Source organism: Oryzias latipes, chromosome 3 (genome assembly GCF_053564925.1).
Source record: "Oryzias latipes strain Hd-rR chromosome 3, Olatipes_Hd-rR_3.1".
Classification (NCBI taxonomy): Eukaryota; Metazoa; Chordata; class Actinopteri; order Beloniformes; family Adrianichthyidae; genus Oryzias; species Oryzias latipes.
Window position 1 is genome coordinate 30,747,274 of NC_136239.1, and position 14,045 is coordinate 30,761,318.

General features: G+C 38.6%; 1 protein-coding gene across 1 annotated transcript in view; it reads left to right on the forward strand.

Moving 5' to 3' along the window:
- The first annotated feature begins 1,538 nt into the window (after window positions 1-1,538).
- LOC101155504 (RNA polymerase II elongation factor ELL) overlaps window positions 1,539-14,045 on the forward strand; it is a 33,454-nt gene continuing 20,947 nt past the window's right edge. Inside the window, exons 1-2 of the mRNA XM_011492900.4 lie at window positions 1,539-1,764; window positions 2,139-2,186. Coding sequence (XP_011491202.1) covers window positions 1,627-1,764; window positions 2,139-2,186 — 186 coding nt within the window. The 5' untranslated portion in view covers window positions 1,539-1,626. The remainder of the gene's footprint in view (window positions 1,765-2,138; window positions 2,187-14,045) is intronic.

Consider the following 14,045-nt stretch of genomic DNA (forward strand, 5'->3'; position numbering starts at 1 on the left):
AATTCAGTGCTAGGTAGAAAACTGCAGTTCACAGCAGTAGCAGCTGATAGAATACATTTTTTCATTTTTTTGTTGTGTTATTTTGAGAAATCTAAAGATTTGATAGAAAGCAATTTTAGAAATCAGAAACTATTTTAACTAACCATGATACAGCTGAAGAAACAGCATTAAGGATCACATTTTAGGTTGTAAGTGTACACATTTTCAATGAAAGTATTTTGGTGTGCTTTTTTGATTTAGGCTCCTTCAACTAATTTTTAAGTGCAACAAAACCACAAAAAAACAGGCTGCAAATCAAACCAATACAAACCAGTGGGGAACACAAAGGCGTGCTTTGCCCTTATTTGTAGTCATTTGGCAACACTTTAAGCTCAATTATGCATCAATTTTTACTTTCATTCTTTTCTCCTGGTTTGTACAATTTCTTTTTTCCACCAATCTCTTTCTGCTAAAGGTGTAATGATTCAGTTTATATCATAATTTGTGGTTGATGATACTATTCATAGTTGATATTTTAAACAAAACAATTCACTGACAATTCACATTACAATTCACTTACATTTTTGTTTCATAAAGTTCAGCCCACTGCTGATTTTACAATTCACTGACTCAAAATCGATTCAAGACATCTTTATGCAAATGTTCCCCCAGTGTGACTCAGAGAGAAATACCTGGGTACTAAACAGTTCAGGTGAAGTTTTCCAGGTTCCTTGTATTTCTTGCAAGATAATCAAGTGTAAATTACCGTAAATATGTGTACAAACAAAAGGAAAACAAGAGTTAATGGCAAATCCATTTAAATTTTTGTTTCACAAAGTTCAGCCCATTGCTTATTTTCCATATCAAAACAATACAATCAGAACATTGATAGAACATTCCACCACACTGTATGGTCACGTCTTTACAAAATTCAAAGTGTTTCACACATTGGACTGTAAGGATGGCTAGATCATTACCACGTGTGTTGTCCACATTGATGACACTTAGTTATTTTTACATTATAGTATAAACCTACAATTCCTCAATCCAAATGGTATTTCAATAAAATAAATGTACTTCATTTTGAAACAATGTTATAATGGCATGATTTACAGCTTACCTCAGACATATTGATCTGGTTGGATGTAGAAATTTAAATTGATTCATCAATTAGTTCGATTAATCGTTACACCCCTAGTTTCTGCAAGTGTGTGCCGAAAGTGTCATAATCCAAATGTGGACATTAAAATAAACAGGATTAGACATGACTCCGCTTTGGTTTCATCAGTGTTTATGAAGTTTGGAATATTTTTGTTACTTTAAAAGTTATATTTGAAAACTGTAGATTTAGTTAGTAGATTAGGCTATTCTTATTTCAGAACTCTGACCTTTGTTCCCACTTTTGTTGGCACAAAGTGATTTGTTTTTGAGAATTAAAAAAAAAACGTTTTATTACAGTTTTTCAATAATATTAAATATTATTGAATCTGGTTTAAAGAGCAAACGTGCTCAAATCCACACTAAAAACTAATAATATCTCATGTGGACAGCCTCGCGAAGGCCCCGCCCACCGCGTGACGTCACGGGAGAGCTCTGAGCTGCCAGGGAAAAGCGGCTTTAGTTGTGGCAGAGTGAGGAGAGCCAGCGATGGCTTCACTCAGGGAGCTGCGCCGCTACGGGCTCTCCTGTGGAGAAAACAACAGAACCAGATCCAATAGCACTCTATACCACGTCAAGCTGACGGACACGGCCATCAGGGCGCTGGAGGCTTTTCAAAACCTCAAGGTAGCTTCTCCTCCTTTCAATTTTCTTTGCACCTATTTAAAGTTTGTGTTTTGCTTTTCTCTGTGCAGAATTGTTTTCTGTCTGCTTTTTGCCTCGCCACCTTTACTGTGTAATCTTGTTTTATAAGACTCTATCAGCTGAAATGCACAGAATCCTGCAGCTCCAAAAGCTTTGGAGTTAAGTAATCAAATAAATGACAAGCAGGAGAGTTTTTGCTTTCTTAAAGCTCCAGTTAAGACCATTGAGAGAGCACGGGGGCATTATTGATTGTGTAACTTCAACTTACATTTAAACAGATTACAACACAATTGTATTTGCCTGCCTAATTTAGGTCAATTAGTAACAAATGCCTTTTTCTTTCCTCTCCTCTTTAGGGAGCTTTACAAAGTCAACCAATTATCTGTTTCAAAGGAAACCAAGGGGTGAGTTTAATTTTTTACGTCCTTTTTTTGGAGTGTATGTGTGTGTCCTAAAATCAAAAAGCAGCTGAATAAATGACCTGTCAAATTCCTAACACAGTAGGTTGTCATCTCCATACCACGTAGCTTTTGGTTTGCGTAAATGAATTGAGCTGGAGGAGTTAAACATGTAATTATTCACCTGAGATCTGTTTCTGAAGAAAAGCATTTCCCGTCTGGAGAATGCTTTGCTGCTGACTGACACCCTGACAGCACTGGGAAAAGGAGCCTGTGGCAGGTTTTCTCCAGCAGGCGGGAGGCATGCAGGTTACTGGGTCAGGCTGGTGACTGTGCGGAGGCTTTGTCAGATCAGCAGGCGGTGCTGGGATGAGGCAAGGAAGGAGGGTGGGAGGAAGGGGAAGACGACTGCACAGACGCTGTCAGAGTCAGTCAACAGGAGATGAGCAGTTATCAAATTGAATGCATTCCTGGTATCATCATGACCTTGTATGAGCTGCTTTAAATTGTGGAAATATTTTCGTCTGTGTGATATGACAGTCTGAACTATGTGTGTTTTGACTTTAATCAGGGGGGAGTTGTGTCTCTGGGGGATACTTACTTTTCAGTCTATGCTAATTGCACAGGCTGGTTGGAAGGAGTTTCCAACCCCCTTCCTGTCATGACAAGATGAGATGAGTGTGACTTTACAAAGAGAGCCTGTGTGACGATCAGACTGTTTGTGGTCTCTGAACTCACTGGTGTGTTTGCCAACCACATTTCGGACATTTCCCATTAGCATAGTTTTCATTCAAAGTTTAACACGGAGGTTTCAGAAAGATTTGAAATTTTTGGTTTAAAGCAAATATAACAGTAATGACACATAAATGTGTTACCCCTTAGAGCGGGTATGTCCAAAGTCCGGCTCGTGGGCCAAATGCAGCCCCCGTTTAAATGTAGGCTGCAGGTTCTTGTGAAAAAATCAATATTATACAGCTCGCGCTTTCTAAAAGCTGTGTGTACGATTTCTTTATTGTGATTGGCTAAATTCCGTTATAAGCTGTGACACTTTCTAGCTCATTTCTAAAAATGTTGACTATAAACGAATTGAACATCTGTGGTTGTTGTAATCAAACTACAGTGTTTTGTACTTCTGAATAATATTAGTAATAAATAATATATAGCAATAATTTTTAGATATTTTTCACATTGTTTTGACCTTGTCTTCGCTTTTTGTATGGATTTATGCTTTTATATTTGGTTTCTACATGTTTGATCTCTGTTATAAAACATAAAAAATGGCTACATTTACTACTCAGAATTTAGTTTTTGGACAGTTTCAGGTTAATTGTGGAATTTTTGTGTATCATTATAAAACTTATAAAATCTAAGTGATGAGGTTGTACTAAAAAGATGGCTCTCAAAAAATGTTTTTTGAATAAAAAAAGTAGAAAAAACGACTTAAAGGCTCTGGACTACTAAGGGTTATATCAAATTGTGTATTGCTGCTATTTCTTTATCATTGTTTCTTTTCTTGAAAACTTTTCAAAGCAACCCCGAAGTTTTGCAAATCATCTTAAGCTTCTTGACTCTAGTTTGTAACTTCAGTTCCGATTACGAGTTAATCTGGTGGTCACATTTTAAATGACTCTTAAATATTTAAAACTTTCCTATGATAACTAGCTGCAGTTAATCATAAATTTAGATTTCATAATCAGATATATTGAAAAGTGTGCTATTTAAATAACTGAAGTTGCTTTATTAAAGCTCCATGAGTGTTCATGTGAGAAACTGTAAAACAAAACAAAAAAAACTAAACTTAGAATGTTTTATCTATTTTTTTTTTTAGCCTCTTGGCAGTTTCTTTGACAGCATCTGATGTCTTCTGGTTGTTCACGCTTCCCGGAATATGGCACAGAAAGCTAAAGCTATTAGCCAAATTAATGTTTAGAGGTAATTACAGGAGCTGTGATGTCCTTGATTGCAGAGTGAAGCATCATGACGACAGTTTGCAATAGCTTTCGCTGTCTGTCTGACTCAGACATCCCATAAAGCTCTTCTCAGAACTAAAATACCTAACTTTATGGCATCATCCGTCTCTTAAAATGCCGGCGCTGCAGTTATTTATCCCATAAAAAGTCACTTCTGTTTGTCAAAACATAACACTTTAAAGCTTTTTGCTTCCATGAAAAACATCATGCCAATAATGTGCTAAATGAACCTTCCCAACGTCACAGTGGCTCAGTAGCCAGCCCCATCTTATCTAACTCTTCCACAGCATGCACCTGCTAGTTTTAATACTGGGTCTTCTTTTACATTTGAAAGTAAAATTATACAGTCTTGCAGGGAAGAGGGGGTAGAAGAGGAGTAAGGCTCGCGCTTCCCAAAATTTTCTTTGGTATAAAAGACAACGGAGACGGGTTATATAACTCTCTTGATAACATCATCAGCCGATGTCTGTCCCAGTGCTGGTAAATCAAAAATTTGATGCTTCATGGAACAAGAGAGGTCCCTTGTCCTTGAAAGATAAGTAGAATAAAACCTGCAGTTTCCCTGTCATCTTCTCTACCTATTCCAGTTTGTGAAAACGTTTGCTTTTAGTGGCTTTCTTCCTCACCCTTTTAGTCCATAGTCATGTTTCTCTTGGTTACATTTGGACGCATGTAAAAGTAACATTAAAGATGGATCAGTTGACAGTGGTGGGTAAAAGTGGAAAGTGGGTAAAAGTGGTTTCCCCTAAAATTCAAGAATATTTTATTCATGAAAGCAACTTAAGAGGAAAAGACCCACTCCAATGAAAATTCTGTTTTTAACATGTTCTTGTAGCATTTTCTCATGATGAAGGAAATCACAGGATTAAAAATGCATTTCTGAGTATTTCTTTATTCAACTTGTGGTGAATCAGAATCAGGCAAAAAAAATACTATTTGAAAAAGCTTCTAGTTGCTACATACGAACGACAGGGCACAAGCTCCCTGCTCCGCTTGATTCTGATGCATCCACGTTTTTGTTTTCCTTGTCTGATCTGGCATCTAGCTTAGCTGAGCTGGATAGCTCAGATATTGCTCGCCATTTTTTTTGCATCATTAATGTTACCCTGGGGTGCGGGAGGCTGTAAGTTAGAGTGTAAATAAAGGGACGATGGGAAATGAGCGCAGGGCTTACTCCGCATCAGCAGTCCCGTCAATAACTCTGAGGCAAATTCCTGATGAACTACTGCCGCTTTGCAGAAACTGTGTCCTAGAAAACAACACAGGATTTTGATTTTGGCCAATCATAATTAAAAGACTGGAAACAATAGATCAAAAAATGAATGGAGCAGGACTTTAAAAGGCGTAAATGCACAGATGTGTCAGAAAAATGAAAGAAGATCGTGTCAAAATGTCCTAAACATGTTTACTTGTTTTTTTAAGCAGAGAACTGAAGAAAATGTCTGATAGTAGTTTAGCTGCCCAATGACACAAGACTCTATATGAAATATAGCTAAAAGTGGTGTTATCCAAAATAAAAGCATGCTCACCCTGTCAACACCTCTGATTTATTAGACTAAGACCTATTGTATCAGGGTGTCACTTGTATGAAAACCTCATTGTCAAAAAGCTGAAACAAATGGAGAACTGTTAAGTTGACTTAAGCCGCCTTATCAAAAACAAAAGTCAACTTGTATGCTCAGTTGTTAGCCACAGCTTTTGGTTTGCGTTGATCTGGGTGTGGAAAATGCTTTAAATGTAAATGTTTTTCTTTTGCTGTTTTTTTTGTTGTTGCTTTGTCCTGTGTGGACTATAGGCATGATTTATTTTGGTTCCACCTTGTTTTGTCCCACTATGCTTGTTGTACTGCAGTTGTTGGTTGACCATCCTGGATATGGTCCCCCGAGAGCCATGTGTTTGTATGTTTGTGGTTTGACTGTTGGGTTGAGAAAGAATTTTGGTCTGTTGGACTACCATTACTTTCTATTTCACTGCCGCTCTTTAGTGGATTTCTTTCCGCCCCTTCAGAGAGGTCAGAGGGTTCTCCCCAACTTGCTTTCCGTCCTGTTATTCAAATAACAATGAAACACGCTGTGTGCCAACTCTCACATGACAAAGTATCACCAGTCCAAATGTCTTAAGGTAGAAAAAAAACTCAGATGCGTTCTTTCTAAAGCAGGTTGCAAGTAAGTTCACCAGGTAACCACTAGCTTGTTGCACAAGAAGGTCAAATTGCTTTGACTCCAAATACTGGAGAATAATCCAAACTTGAAAAGTTTAAACTTGAAAGTAGGAATAAATTCACTTTGGTTTTACAACCATTTTCCCCTTGAGGTTAGATTTAATATTCTTGATGTGTATACTAGGGTTTAGTTCTTATTCAACCCTTCAACATTAGCTCCAGTGTTGACATTCTTTTGACTACCATTGCTCTTCAACCGTTTACGAAAATCCAGCGGATTCTGTCGTGGAGAAAAGCAGATTTGTGTCGTCATGCAACACGTTGTGTTAGTTTGCATTGTGCAAAGCCGATATAAAAAAAAACGCCCTTCTCTGTGTCAGAGTCAGCTGATTTACGTTGATTGCATAAACAGTCAAAAATTTACAATATGTCAAGGAGCGTGTGTTATTAAGGTGTTGCTGGCGATAACTCTGCTGTTAAAGGACTAGACCGATTGTATTCTTGGTAAGATTAAAATTAGGCACAAACTGAGACATGGTATTTTCATTGCTAGGTAGTACATGGTACATGGTCAGCCCCAGAGCTCTCAGATGGAACATACAAGGAAACAGCAAACGAGACAGACTGTTGTTAAACTTTTACATACTTTCTCTGCAATATTTTCCAAAAACGTAACATACAATTCCACTGTTATACAGATGACACCCAGCTCTACCTCAACCTCCAACATCCCCCTGTCTTTCCTCTTTGACTGGTTAGGAACAAGCAAATCCTGATTCTCCTCTAACTTTCTTAAACCTACCAGTGAGAGAATGGAGGTTTACCTATTGGCTCCCACTCTGTTTTCCCTCCCCTCAGGTTAAGATTCTAATTGTCATCCTTGTCAGTAAACTATCCTTTCAGCCTGACATCAGTTACATTACCTGACCTACTTCAATCTACCCAACATTCGCTCATTTTTGTTCATAGTTTTGTCTATGAACAAGTTATTCTAGTAACTCCCTTCTCTTTGGCCTCATTCATAAATGTCTTCATGAGCTTCAAATGGTCGAGATTTCAGTTGCTCGAATCATTACCAGAACCTCCTTCTTTCATCATATCACTCAGTTTCTCCAGAGCTACACTGGCTCCCAGTTCAGTTCCAAATCAAATTCAAAATACTTTCGTTTGCTTTAAAAGTCATCACGACCCTGGTCTTACATTATCTCTTGGATCTTCCACACATATCCACTCGTTTTTGATCATCTTCCTCCATTCATTTGTGTCACATGTGCTCACCACACCCGCCATGAGGAGCATGGTGGTCTGCTCCATGGCTCTGGACCTCACTTCTCTCAACACTTCATGCATCCTCACTCAAAACTCATAAACTTGCTTACAATTTACAAACACTGTCTCATATTAATCTTTGTCAGATTTTTGCTCTTGCTTTGTATGATATTGTTATTTATTTGTTGTTGTTTTTTGTGTGTGTGACATCCCTTAGTGCAAGAATGTTATTGTTATTAAAGCCACAACTGGATTGTATCCAATCTAGAAAAAGTGGATCCAGAACAAAAACAAGTATCCCAGCAGATCTGGAAAAGTGGGTTTTCTGCTTGGAGAAATGGAGCTGGTCTAGACTTGCCTGTCTATTTGTGCCCAATAGAAACTATAGAACATTAGCTGGGAGCGTGGTTCTCTGCAATGGCATCTGCTTAGCATTTGTCATTCACAGTGAACCATAGTTTGTTGAAGTTGACATTTTGGCCCTTGGGTATTTTCTGGAGAACATCATTCCCAGCAGAGGAGAGATAAACCTCAGGGGAAGCTTGTACCAGTGTACACCCATCATACATCCTCCTATATTGGAGCTTTGAGCTCTGCTCCTGTGTGAATCTGCAAAAGTAAAAACCGAAAGGTAATTACAGGCGGTAGCTTGATTACATACGCTGTCTCCCACTTCATGCAGCTACATATACTGTATCAGCCAGTGTTGGCTTGTGAAACTCGGCAAATGAGAAATCCCTGCAGAAAAGAACTGTTGGATCATAAATAGAAACTTGCATTAAGAACACGCTCATATCCTGGTTCATTTCTTTCCTTTCCTTCTCAGCTACTGTCATCTTTCTCTGTCTCCCATGCAGACACACAAACACACTGTGTTTTGTGTGTCTGTGCCCTCCATTGAAGGGGCAACTTGTCTTCAATGGCATGTGTCAACTTGTGGTCCTGGGAACAATTTGCGTCTTTTGTTTGCAGCGACATGATGAGAAGTAGTGTTTACTGAAGTGTGGTGAGGATGAGACTACTGCCTGGCTCTCTGAGCCTTTCTTTGTGTGTGTGGGTGTGTCTGTGTGTACATGTTTGTTAAGCCCGTGGCAGAGATGTTTGGTTGATCAGTAAACTTTTTCCCCAATCCTTTCACTCGTACAAGTGGTAATGTGAAGAAACTAGAGCCTTTCCTCGCTGCCACCCTGTTTTCATAAGCAGACAGAGCAGAGTGACTTACCTTCTACTAATGTTTTGGTTCCTCCTCCTCCTCCTCCTTCTTCTCCTCTAGCTGCGTGTCCTTCCTCCCATCTTACCAGAAAGGGGAGGCAGTGCCATGGCATCTAGCTGTGGTGCCGTGCAGGCCGGGACAAAAGAAGGCCTGTTTTTTAGAGGACTATTACTCAGGCTGCAGAGGATGTGGAAACAATGGTCTGCATGGGATCTACACCCAGACCCCACATTCTACTCAAAGCTTGCAGGAAACATAAACCCTGTCCACCAACGGCATTCTCTATGTTTTTGTTCAAAAGTTGTAATGACTTTGATAAACTTTGAAATGGCCGGAGAAAGATGCATTAAAATTTTCTGCAGTTCTACTAAGTGGAGACATTAGTGTCATGATGATTGATGACAATATTTTAAAATTCAACTTTAAGGTATCAAAAGAGGATTTTTTTTTTTTGTTTTGTTTTTGAAAAATAGATTTCTTTTTGGGGATGCCTATTATTTATGATTTAATCTCGGCCCAGATGGTGTCATGCTTTAATGAAAAAATGTAATGGAAAAGGAATTCATAAGCTTGTTGGATTGGTTTTAGATGTTCTACCAAACACTTTATTTGCATTAAAGTTCACTTGAAAGACTCAAGGAAAACGTCAAATTTTTATAAATTGTGACATTGAACACCCAAATATAATCTATTTCAGAAATGTTTTTGTATTGCTCATATGGGATTACTCAAACCTGATTTAGTTTAGGAGTTTGTTTGGTTTTTTGTTTATATTTTCCATGCTGATGCACATATATAAAGAAAATTAAGCTTAAGATTGCATTTATGAGTACTTCTTTAATTAAAGCATGAATAAGTAACAGATGAAAAAATGCTTGTAACTGCCACTTAAAATCTGCAACAGCAGGCCACAAGCTCTCTGCTCCATTCTCATCTTTCACTTGGAGATGACTAGATCTGTGTACTTCTTTGTTTTCCCCGTCTAAGCAGAGTCTTGCCCACACGTCAGTGGTGAATTTCTAAGTAGAAACTATGTCCTAGAAAACTACAGGTTTACAGATTTTGGCTAAAAACGACATGATCATAATTAAAAGACCACTGGGAACACTTTTGCAATAGATCAAGAGATGATCCGAGTGGAACTTTAAATTGTTAACAAGCTTTGCTGCTATTTTTTCTTTATCCATGAAAGCTTAACTCGTTCACGGGTTGTGCAACCAGGCCAGAGGAGCTTAGCCGAGAGAAAAAATGAGATGGCAACAAAACAAAAAAAAGACTCACATATTCACCTCTGGCGCTCCAACAGTGTTTGTTGCTTTATGAATAACGTTCATCAACCTTACTAAGCCAGGTTGGATGGATACTGTCTTCAAAATGTATAAATAAAACATGAGCTACACAACCTGAGGGTCACAATTGCAAAAAAAAGAAAAGTACAGCAAACTAGTTGCCTTAGAGCGCGCTTAAGTCTAGAGAGGCAACCTGATGACCCCACCATCAAAGCACAACTGAAAGTCTCAGAAGAATCTAACCCTACTTTTTTTTTCTTTTTTCTAATTTTTTGTTTTGCTTGCTTCTCCGTCACCTCAGTGTCTCCGTTTCTTTCCGTTGCTCCAACTTTACATTAAAAATATATTGGTGCTCCCTGCGTTCTCTGATAGAAGCTCAGCCTGCTATTATTTTAACCAACACTGACTTCTGATCAGTAGACAGAAATAAAGCGCCTTGTTGCAAAGGAGTGTTTATAAGCTCAGTATCCACACAATAGACTCGATTAGTCATAAGCCCTGTGATCTTTCACTTGTATGTGAGAGCTCGATACGACTGGTGTGGAGAAATAATGCCATTTTATTTTTGGCTGTTTTGGGCTTTTACACAACAACTGACTACTGTGGTAAACCTCTGCCAATATTCAAAGAACAGTTAAATAACCGTTGTCATTTTACACAGGATTCTAACAGTTATGTATTTAGCTTCTATTCATAAAGATCATTTGGATTTCTTTTTTTGTCATTGCTCAGTTAAAACCTTTTTGCACTTTATGTAAGCATTCTTTCTCCAGTTTTCTAATTATGTAATACATTCCTATGAAGCTATATGTTTATCTTCAGTCTAAAGCAAATTTAGAACAGTAAAGAAAAGGAGACTTGCCCTTCATACCATACTTTTGTTATACAAGAAACCTTGCACACCTTGTTTGCCACAAACATAGGTGTGACACATACAGACTCTGTTTGTCAGAACACTATCTGATTTAAGCATAAACTGCACAGCAAGTCTAGCTTCAACTTGAGTTTTGTTCTGTAACGAGGGGCAAACAAATCTCCACTCCTGCATTTACGTCTAAGGGGAAAAATAAACTGCATCCACTGCTGTTTAGAGTAAAAAGTCTTTGGGAACAGTAGTTGACTACTCTGTCCTTTCTACTCTGATCATCTTTTGATCTATTGTAAAAGTGTTCCTAGTGGTCTTTTAATTATGATTATTCCATTTTTAGCCATAATTAAAAAAGCTGTGTCGTTTTCTAGAACATAGTTTCTGAAGAGCGGCAGGAGTTCAGTAGAAATTCATGTCTTAGTTGTGCGCATGACCGTTGGTGCACGGCAAGCCCGTCCGCACTTCCCATTACCCATCTGTTTACACCCCCCCACTAGCTTACAGCCCCTCACACCCCCAACGTAACCTTACCATTTCTCAGACGAGGAAAACAAATAAATTGATTGATCTAGTCATCTATAAGTAGATGCATCAAAACGGAGCAAAGCAGTGACCTTGTGGCCTGCTGATTGTATCTCCGACATAACTGCAACTGTCTTCTTCAATTGGCTTTTTTTTTTGTCTGCTCCTAATTCACAACAATTAAAAAAAGAAATACTCAGAAATGCAGTTTTCAGACTAATTTTCTTATACAGTATATGTCATCCATAAGGAAATGTCCACAATAACCTGTTAGAAACACCAAAAACACAATTTTATTTGAGTGGGTCTTAAAGGAAAACTCAAGAATATAAACTTTGTGGGTAATAAGATTTCTCTTGAGTTTCTGTTAGCATGAAATATTTTCATGACTCGCGTGTTTTGAAGACATTTTCTGCTGCGTGTGTCCTTGTGGGTCACGGTAAATGGCACTACAGTCCGTATACTTTTCTGGTTACAGTCTTACTGCCTTTCACACAAAGGTATCATTTCAGCTGAAAGGTCCCAGGAGTCCAGGAAAATGCAACGTGTGACTCGCTGAATGTTAAACTGCGGCAGTGTTTCCTCACATGAGCTGGCAGTGTGAAAGGTAGAAATGTGTTCACAGGCATGCTGCAACATTTTTTAGGAGATAAAAATAGACTCCCAGACAAACTAATTGCATATGTAAATGTGTGACAAATAGAAGAAATGTTGTTTTTAAAGTCCCATTCTGATCATCTTTTGATGTATTTTAAAAGTGTTCACAGTGGTCTCTTAATTATGATTTTGTTATTTTGGCCAAAGTCCCCAAAAACTTAGGACAAAGTTTCTGCAGATCTCTGAATTGTGGGTGGGACCATTGCTTCCCGTCATCCATGCGTTTCGGGCGGCAGTGGCTCAGGAGCTTGATCAGGCCGTCCAATGATCAAAGGGTCGGCGGTTCAATCCCCGCTCCCCCTAGTCAACTCTCGTTGTGTCCTTGGGCAAGACACTTCACCCTCCCTGCCTCCAGTGTGGCTCCACTGGTGTGTGTGAATGCGCATGAATATCCCGGTGATGGTCAGAGAGAGAGACCAGAACAGCCTCTGTCAGTCTGCCCCAGGGCAGCTGTGGCTACAACCGTAGCTACCATCACCAAGTAGACATGAGGAGTGAATGAATAATGGACACACTGTAAGCACTTTGAGCATCTGGAAAAGTGCAGATAAATCGAATCCATTATTATTATTTACATGTTGTCTGGCTAGTTTACAGCCCCTCATACCCAAACCTAACGGTGCAACAGAATTAGCGGTGCAACAAAAATGGTGAGCAATTTTGGAGCTATCCAGCCATACAGTTTTGAGCCAGATGCCAGCTCAGACAAAGAAAACAAAGACAGACATGACTCAATTTTTCTACAAGTGATCAGAATGGAGCAGAGCAGGGAGCTTATGGCCTGCAGATTTGTAGTTTGTGTGTAAGAACTACAAGCTTTTTCAACGCCATTTTTTTCATCTAGCCCTGATTCCCTACCATTTAAAGAAATACTCAAAAATGCTATTTTAATCTTTAATTTTCTTTAAATACGCCCTCTTTTGTAAGTGCTAGAAGAACACGTTTAAAGCACAATTTTCAACATTCTAAAAAAATTAGGTACCGTATGTATGATCACTTTTGACCAAAAAATACAGTTCGTGTGATTTAGCCGTTTTTTTATATTTCATGGATGGGGACATAAAGCGATAAGATTATCCTTTTTGTTCTGCATGCATACACTTGAGTCTCTGCCACCTCTGAAACGTTGACATAACACAACCTTATCACTTTGTGTGGGGCAGCAAAAAGTCTAGCCAAATATCATGTATTCAGTGAGCACTTCAGGTTCCAGGTTACTGTGACATGATCTGTTAAGACTACTAATATTCAGCATGTCTTTTCTCTAAAAACTAACTCTAAATCTTGTCCCGGTTTCAGAAATGTCATAATGCACTCCTGTTAAACGTGTGAACAAAGACTACGATTGTCAGAAATGATGAAATGGCTCTTTTGCCTTCATGTGACTCCTTTTTTTAAAAATAATTATGTGACATGGATCCCTGCTTATGACTCTAAACAAAGATTTCAGTTATCACATCTGTGTGACCTTTTTTGTGCTTTTCCAGTTGATCCATGCAGGTTTGCTTTACTCCATAGGCTTACATTGAGAAACAAAAGAGCGACAGAGAATATGAAAAGGCTAAAGCTCAAACAAATGAAGAAACCGATGGACAAAGGGCTTTTGCCAAGAATAACATCTCTAAGGTTGATAATGATGTATGTTGGAGGCACTCTATAGGACATTTCACCATGGACAAGAATTGGGAAAGCTTTAAGCTTTGACAGATGAAGAGTTGATGAAAAGGGAGAGCAGTCAGACAAACCTAAGGGAGGATTGTAATCGTAAAATATGTTGAAACACTTGTTATTTTCAGGCTTTTCTTGCTGAGACTCTTTGCCTTTTGACCTCAGGGAAAGGTCACTAATCATAACAGGGGTCATAAGTCACTCCCAGACAACTTTTCCAAGAAAAACACTCTTGCTAAGACTTATTG